Source organism: Schistocerca serialis, chromosome 2 (genome assembly GCF_023864345.2).
Source record: "Schistocerca serialis cubense isolate TAMUIC-IGC-003099 chromosome 2, iqSchSeri2.2, whole genome shotgun sequence".
NCBI classification, from domain to species: Eukaryota; Metazoa; Arthropoda; class Insecta; order Orthoptera; family Acrididae; genus Schistocerca; species Schistocerca serialis.
Window position 1 is genome coordinate 435,678,159 of NC_064639.1, and position 17,451 is coordinate 435,695,609.

The 17,451-nt window shown below is 37.8% G+C and overlaps 1 protein-coding gene across 1 annotated transcript in view; it reads left to right on the forward strand.

The window, feature by feature from the left end:
* The window catches only part of LOC126456042 (A-kinase anchor protein 9-like), a 499,264-nt gene that overhangs the window by 111,677 nt on the left and 370,136 nt on the right, over positions 1 to 17,451 (forward strand). Inside the window, exons 6-9 of the mRNA XM_050091796.1 lie at positions 49 to 207; positions 296 to 462; positions 1,068 to 3,850; positions 16,896 to 17,077. Coding sequence (XP_049947753.1) covers positions 49 to 207; positions 296 to 462; positions 1,068 to 3,850; positions 16,896 to 17,077 — 3,291 coding nt within the window. The remainder of the gene's footprint in view (positions 1 to 48; positions 208 to 295; positions 463 to 1,067; positions 3,851 to 16,895; positions 17,078 to 17,451) is intronic.

Here is a 17,451-nt window from a genome sequence, read left to right on the forward strand (position 1 = left end):
AAAAGTTGATTTTGCTGAACTTGAGTGCTAATTTCTTTCTTTTTACAGAAATGTGGATTAGAAATTGCAGTTCAAATGAAAGATGCAATAATAAAGGAATTAAATAAAAACATTGTGGAAAAAGATGATGCTCTGAAAGCAAAAGAGGTGGAATTGCAAAGGAAATGCATGGAATTAACAGAAGAAAAAAGAAGAGCAGCAGAAGAGGTAAACCTCAGTACAGTACTGAAAATACAATACTGCACTTTGCTTTTGATGTATTTGTATACTGATAGTGACATGTTCTGCCAATTAGATCAGAAGTTTAATGCACAGCATTGAAGAGGAACATAAAGCTAAGACATCAGCATTACACAGCTTACAGAGTCAGAAGGAAAGTCATGAAGCAGCTTTGTCTAAGTTGAGAATAAACATGGAAGAAAATTTTGGCCTACAACTTGTTCAAATCAAAGACGAGCTGAGGTAAATTAACATTAACTTCTTACATTTATGTGTGGTGTGCCATACAATATATTTTGAGCAGACTGAATCACTGGCCAGTATGTCCCTTCAGGGGGGGGGGGGGGGGGGCAGAGTACCAAGTCCCTATGCCTGTCATTAGTTCTTTCCTTTCGAGAGAGTGTTTAGTAATGGCCAAGGGTGCCCATAAGACAGATTGTGGGAGGGTGGGTGCGTGGTCAGTTAGACCTCGGGGTATGGAGTAGTTTAACATTTCGGAAGGCAATTGGTGACTTGTAAATAGCCAGAAAAAAGTTCCTGTTCTTACCCTGTTAAAAAAACTGTGAAATACCGACTTTTAAATGACTTTCTTGAAAGGAAAACATGTGACTCAAATATATTTTTTTCCTTTCTCTGAAAGCTGTATGTGGGGGGGGGGGGGGGGTCGTGGGTCTGCAAATCCTCCCCCCCTCCCCTCCCCCCTTGTCCCTGGGTATGGGAGGGGGCCTCCATACTGCCCACTGGCCATCATGTAATTTTACAGTTTTCTCAAGAGAATTTTGCTTCTGATAACAGTATTTTTTCATTATTATGAAATGAAAATGTAAATTATTTTCTTTTATTCCTAGGATGCAGTTTGAAAAGGAAAAACAGATACTTCTTCAGAGTTCTGCCGAGTCTAAGAATTTGAATAGTGGTGTTGAACACACAGATGAAACAGAATTTGAGAAGCTAGCCAGAGAAAATTATATAACAAGAAAAGAAGTAAATGATGATGATCTTCAGTTCACAGCAAATAAAGAAAAGACTGAATCTCTGAGTTCTAGTGATCATTCATTGCCTGCATCACTGGTGTTGGATAACAGAAATGATGAACAGTTTAATAAACTAATAGTTGGAGTAAATGGGGGAGATCCTTCTCCTGGTGACGTGCCAGTAGTAAGTTTCACACCTTGTAGAATTGAGCAAGAACATGTAGATGAATCAGTGATAGATGTATGTGAAACTCACATCAGTTCTACAGAGGCAATAATGAATGAGAACAATATTTTGTCAGATATACAAGCTTGCCAGATGGAGCTGAGAAACCATAAAGAATTTTTATTGAAGATAAACGATTGGTGCACAAATGTCTTGTCCTCTGGTACTAAGTCAGTAATTCCTCAACATGATCTCTCAGACCTAACATCCCAAGGAGCTTATTTACCGTCAGCAGTACATAATACAAAAAGTACTACTATCTCGGGAAGTACATCAAAAGGCAGCTGTGCGGAATGTCAAGACAGTCCTGTGCATCACACTGAAGAAAGCACAGTGGTGGAACTAGAGACTGATCTTCACTGGGTAACCAATGTAAAAGGGGTTGCTATAGGTGAGGAAATAAACAGCACTGTTCAGATAGAAATGCACAAACATACTGCAGTGAACAATGAACTATCTGAGAATAGTACAAAGAATGACCAGTGCCCACAGGATTCCCCAAGCTGGACTGTAGACCAATTGAAATGTGTTAATCATTTAAAAAAAGAAATGTCTTCTCTCAAAAATGATTTGCAAGGTCTCAATGTTGTTAACTCACAACTGGAATCTAATATTTATCGTGCAGTGAAGTTCACTCAATTCAGTAACATGGAAGAGTTTGCAGTTAAGCATCTTACAGATCAGGGACTCCTTGCAGCAAGGGAGGAAATGGAGTCCCAGCTGAAACATTACATAAAAGAGTTAGAAAAAGAATTAAGTGAAGTTAGAGTCAAACTGAGTAAAACACAGTCTGAAAACATGAATCTTCAATTAATGGTTGCATGTGTAAACAAAATTAACAAGAAAATAAAAGAAGAGGGATTTAAGGAAGTCTTATTAAAAGAAGCTAAACAAATTTTTCAGCATCTTGATGAAATGTTCAGTAATAATGCACATCTTTGTGTTGACTACATACAGTTTAGTCATCTGTTTCAAGAAAATTATATAGATCAGCTACTGAAACGCATTCAACACCTGGAAAGCGCATTGCAGCAAGTAAATGAAGAATCTGACACTATAAAACATGAAAGTGTAAAAATGATTACTAAAGTCACTGAAGCTAAAGAAATGTCTGATAAATTACAAAAGGAAATGAAAGCACTTAAAAAAGATAACTACCTTCTAAGGCAAGAAAATGACACTCTTTCTGCAGAAAATGAACTTAAAGGAAAAGAGTTGAATGATTTGGAATTGGAATTACAAAAACTGAGAGATGAGGTTGTTGGATATAAATCACACTTATATTCAGCTGGAGAGGAGAGAACTTCAAAACTATCTGCTATGACCACTTATGATGATGGTGATGGTGATGGTGGTGATGATGATGATGATGATGATGTGGGGTTTGGCACAAGTGGCAACCATGCTGAGAGTGTAAATAGATGCCTTCAGTTTTTAAAGATGGGAGATGATTACAAGAAGCTTTGTAGGGAGAACAATCATCTTAAAAATGAGTACCAGAATTTGAAACTAAAATTGCAAGAGCTAGAAGTCTCAAAAACTATTTTGGAAGACCAAATTAAAGTATTAAATGAACAATTCAATGATGAAAAGCAAAAACTCGTATCGAGTGAGACAAATATTCAGTCTCTTATTGAAGAGAAAATGGAACTGGAGAATAAAATCGGCTTGTTGGAATACACAAATACTTCTTTCAGAGAAAAAGCCAGTGAGAGCAAACAAGACACTCTTAACAGATTGCAGAAACTTGAAGACCAGATATTGAATTTCAAATCAAGTTTATCTGCTGATGTGCAACTTCTGAACAATATTGTTGTGGAAAGTGTGATGGACTCTTTTGGAAAAACTCAAGAAATTATAACTTTAAAAGAAAAGTTCTTGCTTCAGGAACACGTTATTTCCACGCTACGTAAGGAATTGGAACTTTTGCAAGAAATGCATGCCAAAAATATTGATAGATTTCACAATGAGCTTTTTGCAATGCAAAAAAGACTTGATGTCAGTTGTAATGAAACTCTCATTAAGGAGAATGAACTTGAAAAAATTAGAAAAGAACTGACTTTTCATCAGATGTACAAAGATAATTTAGAAACAGAACATAAAAGGTTTCTAGACAACAGTGATTCAAGCAATGATGTTGTTTCTTCACTCATAAATAATGAAGTGAAAAAAGTAGTTGAGGAACTTGGAGATGAGATTATTTCCTTAAGACAAGTTATTGATAGAAAGTTGACTGTTAGTGAGGAATTGCGTTGGCAGCAAAAATGCAAAAATTTAGAACAGTCATTGCAACAAATTATTGATACTGGCAGAAATGTACAAGAAAAGATGAAGATGATAATGCAAAATAATGAACAGCTAATTTTTGAAAAGGAGACATTGTTGAGTACTGTTCATAAGCAGGAGAAATATTTTGAACAATTACAGGCAAGTATAAGCAACTATTTTATACTAGATCTTCATTTATATTAATTAGATTTTAAACATAATTAAGAATTGTATTACTGAAGTGAATTAAACTGTGAATGCAGACCTATTCGTGATGTTTACGCACTGCTGCTTGAAGAGTAGAAGTGCAGACAGTGCTATCTGAAGAGTAGATGGTGAATTTCTTTGAGTGGGTGGGAATTTTTTTGAATTAAGAACACTGGATTGATTACCCTCATATATGATGAACACCTTTCTTGTTGTTTCCCTGATGTCTTGTTTATAGAATATCTGAACCAAATAGGCAGTGCCTTATGTCCCATCTCAATCAATCACATAGTCTGAGTTGAATGTCACCTGTTCATCTGATGGAGGTACTAGATCCCTCCTTCCTTTAATTGGCTCACAGATATGTAAGTAGTCAAGCTTATGATGGGACCAGTGTGGAAGGGGAGCAGTTGTGTTTGGCGCCCATTTGGACTCTGTAATGGAAGATGGTGGTTCCTTGTGCAGTGAGTCAGTGGTCAACATGGGATTGTTAGCTGAATTGATATGTTATCAGTGATGAACAGAATTGGTGGTTTGTGGAGGCCAATTGCCAGTAGGTACATTGAAAGATTACTGCCGAGAGTCCAGTGCTCACAGACAGAGCTGGAACAGGGGTAGCAATTTTCAGTGCAGTTGGCCATGGACATTTCAGTGTCTGCGGTGGCAGCACACAATTTCTTTTCATTTGCAACTTAAAAGGTCTGCACTATTCACTAGCATGCTCATTGGAAGCAAACTGGAATAATTAGGTAGTGATCCCTATGCAGTGTGTAACCATCATGTGCTTTTATTTCATAATATCCTTTTTATTGCATTTTTGCATATTCTGCAATAATTACCATGAGCTATTGACAGTAAAGGGCAACTAGGACAGTTGCTGATGTTAGTGAAGTGTTGTTTGTCCCCATGACATAAGTGCAAAAGAGCAATTGCAAAGTTAGGATATTTAATATTCCAGTAAAATGGAATAGTAGGGAAAGTAAAACAAATTACAAACAGAAAATGTGATAGCGGCAACATGTAAGTGATTCTTTCACCCTGAAATTTAATTTTGTAATAATTAAAAAGTACAGTTTGACAGGAATTAATATCTTCAACTGAAGTGGGATAATGTAAAATCTGTTTGATTTTCAGTGCCTTCTCATTTTGATAATGAAGTGTTAATGTATTAGCCAGCAGGTGTAGGAAAGGCTATAATGATAAATTATTAATTCGAGTTCCATAAGTGAAGTGAGCTACAGTGCCATTGCTTTTGAAGAAAAAGCTGAAAACTTAAGGGGGGGGGGGGGGGGGAGGGAGAGGAACTGCCAGCTATATGTATACAAAAACGTCTTTACATGTCAACCTCCGCTAATGAAGAGAGAGAAAGCAGTGGTGTGCAAAGGATGTAAACATGAAACAGGAACACCAATGACCACAGAAGATGCTTTGTAAATAAAAGCGAAATGTGTCTAGTGTGAAATTCTTCTTCATTAATTGTAGTAAGATTAAGATGGCAAAGCTAGCAATAATTAATTGTTAGACCTGCTGCAGAAGATGGTCATGCAAACAAACATGATGTTTGGTTAAATCAGCAGTGTAGCACTATGCTTGTTTTAATTTTATGCTTAGCATATGTAATAGATTTAATGGCATCTGAGAAATGCAGTTCGTGTTTTTGAGAGTGCAGTAATACTTCTGAAAAATTGCTTCAAAGTCTTACACCTTCTGAATATATTTTCCATCCTTCTTTTTGATCCGGGCTTTGGACCGACACTGGCAAAGTTAAAAATATATTTTTTTGTTTTTATTTTATTTTGTTTACAATTGTTGCATTTTTTAATATTTTTCATTTCCTTTTTGTTGTCATTTACTTTTAGAAGATTTCAATGTCACTTCTTCTCTTCTGAGTGATTATAGATGGTTAATAGTTCTGTTTAGTGCGATAGGCCGCAAAACATGGCACTACACATTGTGGTATGTTGCATGCTCTACATTCATATCTCATTTCTCGGTGCACTTTCTGCTTCAAGTATACTGCACAGCGATGCATTGGCGGATGTTTCTTCATGTTTTCCATCTCAATGACCTTTGGAAAATCTCTCCCAGTAAATCTTCTCATCTCCAGAGCGCCTTCCTCTGCCAGCTTTCCTTCGTTCTTTTGCGTAAGCTTCAACAAGCTCTCTTACCAGACACAAATGAAATTCTGTTAGTTGCATTTTTCATCTTGTTACTACTCTGTGGAGAACATAGGCATTTAAAATGCACAGATCCAATATGTGGAAAAAGAACTTTTTGTACAACTTGATAGTCTTTCATACTGATTGCACTGAACTTGGCAGCATGTCACAGTGGTCAACAACACCCATACTCTTGTTGTAATCTGCAACACATTTTGGCTTCCTTAATCTTTCACCTGTCTTTCTGTTTATCTTTTCCATCTGAACCATTTCTGCAGTATTACAGGTAGTCAGCATCCACACTTCTCTCTTGTCACACCATTTCATCGCAAGGATTGTGTCAGTGGACATAAACTGTATTTCTCCTTGTGTTAGTTTGTTCTGTAATTTTGGCATGTTGCGTCTGTTTTTGCGAACAGCACCACATGCCTTTGTTCCGTGGTTATGAATCCAGAGGAACAGGTCTGGGCTTGAACACCAATTACCGACATAGAGCGTATGACCCATTCCTAAAAATGGTTTCATCAATATTCCTACTATGTTGCCACTTTTCCCCAGATTGTGGATGCCAATTTCAGTATTTTTGCAGGTGTAAACAATGAGATCCAGGATATAACCCGTCTGGCAGTCACATAGCATGAATGTTTTTATTCCAAACCTACTTCTTTTGGAGGGACTGTACTGTTTGAATGATAATCGTTCTTTGAACGACAAGAAGCTTTTGTCAATGCAGAGGTTTTGGTATGGATGAAATGCACTGCAAAATGTTGTGCAAATTTTATCAACAATATACCTAATTTTAAATAACTTGTGTCCTTCATTGCTGATAAAGTTATTGCCAAAGTGAAGCATTCTTAAAATTAACAGAGAACGGTCCCTGGACATAATTTGCTGTAAACAGCAGTGTTCAAACATATTTCTGTGGACCATTAGTCACTGATTTTCAGCTTTTTCACAGGAGCCATTAGCATACAAACAGTGACGAAGGAATACAGTTCCTCGAAACCTGTTTCTTTCCATCTGGTCTGAATCAGGAAACATGAAAAAACACTTTAATCTGGCCCTAAACCACACTTGTGTCCAGAAGCTGAAGCAGCATACACATGCATGAATGGACAAAAATCACTTTTTTTCCAGTCAAATGTGTCGCTGAAGCGAGCTCTTTTCACTGGCCCTTCACTATCACTCTCAGACCCGTCAGATTCTGAATGATATCCCTCCCTTGTTGACAGATGCGTTGTTCCAGCTGAAGTACATGGCACAGGACTGTCACTTCAAGACTCAGTCGAAGAATAATCACTATCATCGCTGTCGAAAATTTCATTCTCACTGTCGCTTGTAGTGAGAATTTTGATGATTTCTTCGTCTGTACAACCACAACAGCATGCCATTTTCTTCTCAAAACGTTGACGGCGTCAACAGTCAGTAAAAGCCCAGACGAAAACTGCAACACAAGATCACAGCAGCAAATGCTCACAAGACTTCAACTGTGCCGGTGGAATGCTGAACAGCTACTAGGCACTCGGCACAAATATACGGCTGGGCACGTAATGCGGCCAGAGACCACAGGGGAAGAAATGGCAGCACGTCTTAACACGTCAGGAGGACACAGGTGCCATTAAGGCACGTGTAGACACATTCAGAGTACCAGGTAGAAGGACTGGTGGCACGCATAAACACGTTCAGAGCACACAGGGCCAGGTACAAAGGTGCGCATTAACATGTCCAGAGCAGTTAAAGGGTTAATGCTCTACTCTGTACACTGGACTCGCATTCGGGAGGACGACGGTTCAATCCGGTCTCCGGCCATCCTGATTTAGGTTTTCCGTGATTTCCCTAAATCGCTTCAGGCAAATGCCAGGATGGTTCCTGTGAAAGGGCACGGCCGATTTCCTTCCCCATCCTTTCCTCACCCGAGCTTGCGCTCCGTCTCTAATGACCTCGTTGTCGACGGGACGTTAAACACTAATCTCCTCCTCCTCCTCCTCTACTCTGTGAATAGCTTTCAGGTAATGGTGGACCTTTGGATTAATTTTATTGCTACTGAGTGGGAGGTATGGGTAACATTGTTTGTGATGTAAGATCACGATTGAAGAAGAGGTAAATTGGCATCTGTTGTGTGATGTTGGTTGAAAAATTTGTCAGTTCAGTAACAATGTTGTGGTTATGGTGTATACTATGCATACCACTTACAGCAAATTTGACAAATCTTCAGTAATGATAAGCTGTGTGGCCGCAAAGCAGATGCCTGCAAAATCAACGGGGATATAATCACACAGCCACTGGAACTTTGGCGATGGGACAATGGTAGAGACTCCATATGGGCTCTACTTGTTTATGAGCACAGGCCTAATAGGTAGGTGGAGATTGCTTGCTATGTATTGGTGCCAACCCTTACCCAGTAAGCATGTCATCTTGCTAACAACATAATCTTTGGTATTCACTTGTGGGATTGGTGCAGTAATTCCAGGATGCTCACCTGAAGGGATTAGGGAATACCAACCCTAAATTCTTCATTTTCAGTGGATAGTGAGAGGGCCTTATGAAAATTGGTCAATCAATGACAGAAAAAAAGATAGTATGCAATGCTGGAGGGATGGCAGCCAAGAGTTGCTCCAGCTACCCACGTTGATGAAGATGATCCCATGTCAAAAAGTTACTAAGCTTACTGACAATGTATTGATAACAGAGGATCCCAGGTTATCTTGGGAAACAAAATCAGCAGCCCAAAATTCCTCCGGAATGGCTTACCTCAAGGCTCGGTATTAGCTCAACTGCACTTTGGCCTTTACATTGCCGATATGCCAGAAACAGTTTGTAAGAAATTTGGTTATGCTGATGATTGGGCTGTAGCAACAAGGCACACTCATTTTGAAACTATGGAAAAATAATGACATCTGCTTTGTCTGTTGTGGCAGACTGCTCCAGAAAATCGAGTCTTAGACCTAATGCTGCTAAGACAGAAGTAACTTGCTTCCATCTTAATAATAAACAGTCAAATAGGGCTCTAGAAGTCTGTGTTGGTGACACATACTTTAATCACAATAAGGAGCCAATATATCTGGGTATCATGCTAGATAGAACATTGTCTTTTAAATCACACCTCACAAAACAGCTGCTGAGTTGAGGATAAGAAATAATCTTGTTCAGAAACTTTGTGGAACCACATAGGGATCATCAGCGTCAATTCTGCAGACATTTGCGTTGAGCTTGGTATACTCTGCAGCGGAATACGGTGCACTGGCATGAATGGACAGCAGTCATGTAAACAAAATTAATAGCTTAATAGTAGTATGTTAAACATTTGGGAACAATTAGGTCTATTCGCACCATCAGGCTGCCTGTTCTGCAAAGATAAGAAGCCCTGATCAGGGACTACCATTGCATTCTGACATCCATGATCTCAGATTCAGTTGACTTCATTTTGAGTATCCTCCTCTTGCACTTGCAGGCAGTCTCACTGGGATGACCATCACCAATTCCTGGAGAAGAGAATGGCTCTGTAATGCCTCAGGAGTGTGCCAGTTCTTACCTTGTATTACTGAGACAGTCTGTGAGTTAGATAAACCCCACAAGACATAGTCAACTTTCAACCTTCTTAGAATGGGGCATGGAAGATGTGCAGATTCACTTTTTAAATGGGAATTCATGTCCTCACCAGCAGGCAACTGTAGTCTACTGAGCCAGTGTGTCCAACCCATCGGGTGAGAATGTGGCACCAAAGCATATAGAGTGGGTTATGAGAAATTCCTGATGGCAACCCAGACTCCATCAGATACAAGTTGTTTAAAATTAATTACACAAAAGTAGCTTCTAATTGTGAAAAGGGTAAATAACTAATTAAAATGTTTGATAAAGCACTGAGTGCAGTGTATCTTCAAGTTTATGACAATGTTGTTTATGGTTTCATGAATCCAAATCTGCTACTACAGTTCACAAACAGGTCAGGACTAAATATTGCATGCCACCACCTCAAAAACAAGCTGTTATTAATTGGTACAATCATTTCACTGAAACTAGCTGTGCATCACATAGGATGCCAGGCCAGAGTCAGCCAGCAGTCCCTGACTCAGCAGTTGAACAACTTCAGCAGTGCTATGTTTGTAACCTGGCTATATCAACAAGAAGTGCCAACATAGAACTGAATATGCCTAGTGTCACAATGTGGAAGGTACTGCGGAAATGTCTGTCATTCAAACCCTACAAGCTGAAACTTTTGGAAGCTTTAAGAGAAAGTGACAAAGAAAAATGAACTGAGTTTTGTGTAGAAATTTTTAACTAAATGAAGACTGAAGATTACTTCTGTGTATGGGGTTACATGTAAAGAGAGAGTGTTTGTTGCTCTGCTTATAGGAAATGTCAGTGAGCTGTGACAACGGATAACACAAACATTTGCCACCATACATTGATACTTGGTTTGTAGGATATGCCAAGAAATTGATTACAGATGGGATAGTGTCATGGCACAAAGGTAGTCACATTGAACATTTGCAAATAAAACTAGAAGACATGCTGCATTGAGTGCTGTATCAAACATTTCTGTAAGTTATTTACCTTTTTTACAATTAATGGTACTTTTGTGTAATTAATTTATAAACATTTTGTATATTCAAGGACTAGATGTTTTTGTTGTGATTAAGTATTAAATGTTTAGAAATAAAGTAGTGTAATTCAGAATTGAAATGTACTTAGAGTCCATATGCTAAATAAATAAACATGATGTAGTGATCAGGAAGTCATCAGCAGATGCTTAGGATGAAATGTTATCTAATAGGAAAATTGTCAATTTTTTTTAAATTCACAACGCATTAGTCTTGGTGTGTTAGCTTGTCAGATGACAGTGGATTGCATAACAATGATTAATGTCAAAGTGTGTGCACTGTTGTTGCAGGCTCCGACATAGCCTAGAGTATTTTGTGATAAGATGGAATTTGTTCCATATATATTAACTTCTATGACTCTGTATATTATCTTAATTGGCTGCTCCATGCCATCAGCAGTTTTGTGAGAGAAAATGGTATCAGCACCATGCTGCAACATTTGGCAGTGGATTAAAGATATCTGAGAAGTTTTTGCCAAATACTGGATCATTCAGATTTTATGCCTTTCTTTCATAGTTTGTTTAAGTGATGCAAAATTTGTGCAGTGTTAGAGATAAATTTTTGTACCAAGAAATGATTCAAATCATTGATACCAGTTCCTACAGATAATTTAAATGTGGCTTTACATGATTCTTTATTGGATTGAGGTCTTGACTAGTCAGGATGTGATCTTATGATTCCACACTATCATGGAAAGATTGCACTCTATACTCTTTGTCTCAGTAATATGAAACAAAGTTTTGAGGGTTAGGAAATGTTGCTCCTGCATGGTACACTTTCCACTGGAATCACCATATTGAATAGTAGTATGTAGAATACCATGTACAAGTTGTTCTCGATAGTGCTGAAAAATGGCAGGAACCCTTGCATTTGCTCCACAGGCAGTTATTCTTATGATTGTTTTGATTTCATCCACATTTTGTTTGTCATTAAGGGTTTGGATTCGTTTGAATCTACTGTACAGCTCTTTCTGCTATTATAGGGGACTATGGTAAGTGTATGGGGTCATTTCATGTTCATATTGATACAAGTTTCAGTGATTTTAGAAGAAAGAAGACAATCTGTAGACTAATGTCCTGTATTGTATTTATTACTGTTAAAGAGAGTTGTTATTTTGTGATCAGCTGTGTGACTTTGTGTTAATATTTTTCCTGTTTTTATAGTTAAGTGCACTACTGTAATAACAGGATCTATCAAGTTAATGCCACATTAAGTAAGTTAATGCCATTAATTAATGTGTTATGTTTCTGTAAAGTTAGACTCTGCCTGTAGTAGTTTGCTGCACTACAGTACTCTGTTCTTTGGAAGTAGTACTATAAATTATTTGATAGAATAATTGTCTATTTGAAGGAAAGTCAAAATCAGACCAGACCTGCCACAATGTTTCTGTAGTGTGTACATAATTGAACTGATTCCAGGCACTTTGTGCTGCATCATTATATTATCTTAATGAGCCAGTTAAAGTTGATTTTCATCACAGTCACACCATCAGTCAATAGAATAAATCTGCTTAGTAGTTTCAGAGGTCGTAATTATAAGTAGTGGCATTAATAGTAAATTTGATAAAAACTAGTCGTAAGTAATAGTAAATTTGATAAAAACTAGTTGTAAGGACTAGTGTGACTTTGTCTGCTTTTACTATTTATTTACTGTGATTGTTATAGATCAACGGTAGAAGAATTGTGACTGCAATTCCTGCCTTTTTAGGATTCCATGCCTCAATCTGTAAAAATGGAACCCTTATACAGTAGATCATGTCATTGTGCATCTATCTGTCTGTTGGACAGTTAAGAACCCTTTTTCTTGGCGATGAATAGACAGATAAAGCCTAAATTGATGCCAAATATTCAGTTCTATGGTCTCTTGGCAGTATAGAAATTTTAAGCTTCTAAGTCAATACAGCAAAAGATATGGCCATTTTTGTCACATATTTTGATACTCAAAGAATCTGTAGGAAACTTGCTGTTGACCTAGAATCATGAAATTTAGCAAGAAGCAAGGTTGCATAATATAAGTAGAGGAAAAGAACCCAAAAATTCTTATTTGTAATTATACAACACGAAAAAAATAAAAATAAGTTCATGTTTTTTTCATCTATCCATTTGTGTGCCCATCTGTTAAGATCCTTTTCTCTGGAACAGATTGGCTATGAGGTTCAAATTTATTCACATACTAAGGTTGGTGGTCCCTTGGCAGAGTAAAAATTGAAGCTTCTAAATCAGTGCAGTCAAAAAATACAGTCATTTGTGTAACATATTTTGTGACATAGACTCATGAAATTTGGCAAGAAGCAAGATTCCGCAGTTTAAGTAAAGGGAAAAATCCAAAACATCTTAATTTGTTATTATATAATGCAAAAAACAGTTTGTTTTGTCATTCGTTATCTGACTTCAGACGTGAAATTAAAGCATACTCTAAAGTCTTTGAATCTCTGGGACTGAATCCCTGGGACCGAATCCCTGGGACCCATGTATTGTGAGTATCAGTGTCGATAACAATCAAAAATCATCAGTATCCTCAATTCCCAAAATGGATAGACTGTCTATATACATAATTAAGTTTGTACAGAACCTTCAGTGCACAAGCCCTACTCACACCTGACTTTTTTAAAAAAAATTAGTGATATTATTTTTATTTGTCAGAAGGTAAATATGCTGCTTTCTAGTAATATTGAAACACTGTGAAAGTGACATGCAAAAATGTCAAATTGGTATGAAGTGTACTGTATGCTTCAACATTTAAGTGATCAACATTTGAGTGTAATCACAAAAAATAGGAAGCAGTAAAGCAACATTCATTCTGCACATAAGGAAAGATTTCACAGTGAGTTTCTCATTCAGAAATCACATTTGAATGTTGTTTATGTGTCAGAAGATCGTGTTACTCCTTGTGGTAGAAGGAAAACTGTGGACAGTAGCCTACTGAGCCTGCAGACTCTTGTGTCCACAGTACTGCTGTTCACGTTTGTTGAGACCTGTAGACTGCCAATCAAATAAGTAGACGACAGGTTCAGGAGGCCTGTGCTTGACACCGTGCAGAGTTGCAACAGACTCTTGTTACTAGGACCCTGCAGGAACATACAGCCATAGAATGCATTTCAAATCAGGGAACTGGCATGTTTGCAGCAAGACGAGTATTCACTCAGATAGTACGATGACATTCAGAGTTCGACAGGCTGTCTCCGCGGAGACTGTTGTGACTTCTCTTGACATGACACCAGAGAGAGGCACACAGGTGGTGTGGCCAGGCGACAGAACTGGACACAGGAATGGCACTGTGTTAACTTTTCGGGTTTGTCCCAGTTCTCTACAAAGCATCACGATGGAGTTATCCAAGTATGGAGACACCAAGGAGATTGAACACTGCCAGATTGCATTTGTAGTCATTATAGGGCCCAGCACTGGTGTCAGATGCCATTGGGTAGACCAGACAATCACCTCTGGTTTGCATAGCTGATAATTTGGACATCTGGCAGTACATTTCTGATGTGTTATGACTGGTGGTTGTGGCCTATCTTTTCAGTCTCCACGGCATTATCTTTCAACAACATAACGCTAGATCGCATGTATCCCATGCTTTCCGGACTTACCTTGATGCAATGGATGTTTGACCGTAGTCTTGGCCAGCACATTCTACAGATTTCTCACCCATTAGGAACATCTATTCATGGGTTACAGAGAGACTACTTTGTCAATACTTGCCAACTGCTATGCCAAGTCTAGCTCGGAGTTGAAGCACCATAGAATGATATATTCGTATCTGTTACCCAAGCTCAGTTCGACTTGATGCCCAGCCAGGCTAGAGCTGTTGTTGCTAGCAGAGGTGGCAGATCTGTTTTACCAAATCTTGCCCGTTGATCTGAATAGCAAGGAAAAAGGCAGCATTGTGTTTCTTAATCGCTTTTGACTTTACATTTCTAAATAATGAAGCTGAAGTATAAAGCATCTGTCTCTGTAGCTGAGTGCTCAGAGTAAATGGTTGGCCACGTGGCAGACCTGGGTTCAATTCCCGGTGCTGCCAAGGATTGTTTTCTTGGTGGGGGGTTGGTATGGGGTATGCTTAGTATCATAATGGCAATTGAGGAGCCATTTGACTGACTAGTAGTGGTTGCATTGCATGGAAAATCTGTGAAATGGTTAGGAGAGCAGTGTGCTGACCTCACGCCACTGCATACCAAATCGCATGGTGCCACAAGGCAGAGGATGACACAGCAGCCAGTTGACATCCTTTGGACCTTACATCCTGGACGAGCAACTGGTTTTTCTTTGTTTAAAAAATAAAGTATAAGTCTTAATTTCCATTCAGGTCCTGTTTTCAGTAGTGAAGCCTTAGATGATTGATCAGCAATGTCTGCAGATACAACTGACACTGCAGTTTAAATTGTAATTACAAATATGTGAATTCAGTAGTTCTTAGGATAAACATCACTGATATTTTATCTTACCATGTATGATCACCAATTTGTACATTTAGTACTGAATGGGGTTTGTTGTGGTCTTTAGTCTGAAGATGCAGCTGTCCTTTCTACTCTACCTTGTGCAAGCCTTTTCATCTCTGTATCACTACTGCAACCTACGTCCATTTGAACCTAATTACTATATTCATTCCTTGGTCTTCCTCTATACTTTTGACCTCCTACACTTCCCTCCATTACCAAATTGACAATTCCTTGGTTCCTCAGAATATGTCCCATCAATCAGTCCCTTCCTTTAGGCAAGTTGTGCCATAAATTTATTTTTTCCTCAGTTCTCTTCAGTACCTCCTCATTAAATGAGTGGATCGAGTAACTAACCTTTAGCATTCTTTTTTAGCACCACACCCCAAAAGCTTTTATTCTCTTCTTTTCTGAACTGCTTGTTGTCCACATTTCTTGTCTGTACAATGCTACACTCCAGGTAAATATCTTCAAAAAATACTTCCTACCACTTAAATTGATATAAGATGCTAACAAATTTCTCTCTTTCGAAATGATTTTCTTGTTCTTGCCAACCGCATTTTATATCCTCTCAACTTCAGCCATAGTGTTATTTGCAGCCCAAAAAGTAAAACTCATCTACTACTTTAGTTGCCTCTTACTTCACCATTGCCTCATTTAATTCAACTACATTCCATCACCATGGTTCTACTCTTGTTGATGTTCACCTTACAAACTTTTTTAAAGGTGCTATATTTCCATTCAATTGTTCTTCCAAGCCCTTTACAATCTCTAACAGAATTACAAAGTCATCAATAAACCTCAAAATTTTTATTTCTTCTCCTTGAACTTTAATTCCACCCACAAGTTTCTTCTTGGCTTCCTTCATAGCTTGCTAAATATGCAGATTGAATAGCTCTAGGGAAAAGCTATAACCCTGTGTCACTCCCTTCTTGACTACTGCTTCCCTTTCATATACTTTGACTCTTATAACTGCACTCTGGTTTCTGTGCAAGTTATAAGTAACCTTTTGCTCCTTATATGTTGTCCCTGCTTCATTCCAAATTTCAAAGAATTTAGTCCAATCAACATTGTCAAAAACTTTCTAAAACTACAAATGCTATCAACATAGACCTCACTTTCTTCAAGCTATCTCATAGGATAAGTGACATAGTCTGCATAGCCTCCGTGTGTTCCTACATTTCTCCGGAAACCAAACAAGCCTTCCCTGAGGCCGGCTTCACTATCATTTCCATTCTTCTGTAAATAATTCATGTCAGTATATTGCTGCCACTACATTAAACAAGTGGCTCGGTATTGACATGTGCTTCTATCTTGAACATAATAAAACATTTAGGTGTGTGTGTGTGTGTGTGTGTGTGTGTGTGTGTGTGTGTGTGTGTGTAGATTCAAATAAAATTGATTCATGGATGTTGTCATTGCATTTGTATCAAAATGAACTTACATCGCAGTTATCAGCCAATCAAGAACAGAACTTCAATTTTTCGGAACCTCTAGGATCAACATATATAAATGCATGCGTGCATGGGAACGGCAGCATTTGAGTGGTAGATTCAATTTTTTGTTGACTTTTTGGTAGGTGAATAGTTATCAGAAGAGAATAAACATATGGAAAAATGTAATGCTTTCATTTATAATACATCAAATGTAAACCTCTGGAGTAAAGAAAATATTTTATTAGAAGTTGCTTTTTGTCAAATAAGTCATGGAGTAAACATTAAATGTATTGTCTTTTGTAAGTTGTATCACAAATTTGTATGAGTGACTTGATTTTTTTAAGGACCGGCTTTTCTTTTTCTTAGGCAGTAGAAGATTCAAATAAAATTGATTCATGGATGTCGTCATTGCATTTGTATCAAAATGAACTTACATCACAGTTATCAGCTGATCGAGAACAGATCTTCAATATTTCGGAACTTCTAGGATCAACATGTACACTGCTTGAAACTGTTAATGAACAGAAAGAGGAGTTATTACTAAAACTGAAGGTAAAAGTATAAGCTAAAAAGACATTGTAATGTAGATATCATATCATATTGGCAATTACAGAAGAGAGAGGAACAGTGTTAAAAATTATCATTTGATGAAACATAAACAGTTTACTTTGTTACAGAGTAAGGAGACACTATTTTGTTTCGTGTAATGTTAACCTGCCTTTTCTCTCTCTCTCTCTCTCTCTCTCTCTCTCTCTCTCTCGATTCATCCATTTTATGTGTGAAATTGTTAAAAATTTTGCCTCTTGGAACAGTATCATGTAATCAGTTCATGTGTGTTTATTAAGCTGAAGCTTATTTTGCATTTTATTATTATTATTTTTGCACTGTTATTCTACTCTTTTAAGTTTCCAGTCACGTATCAGTTA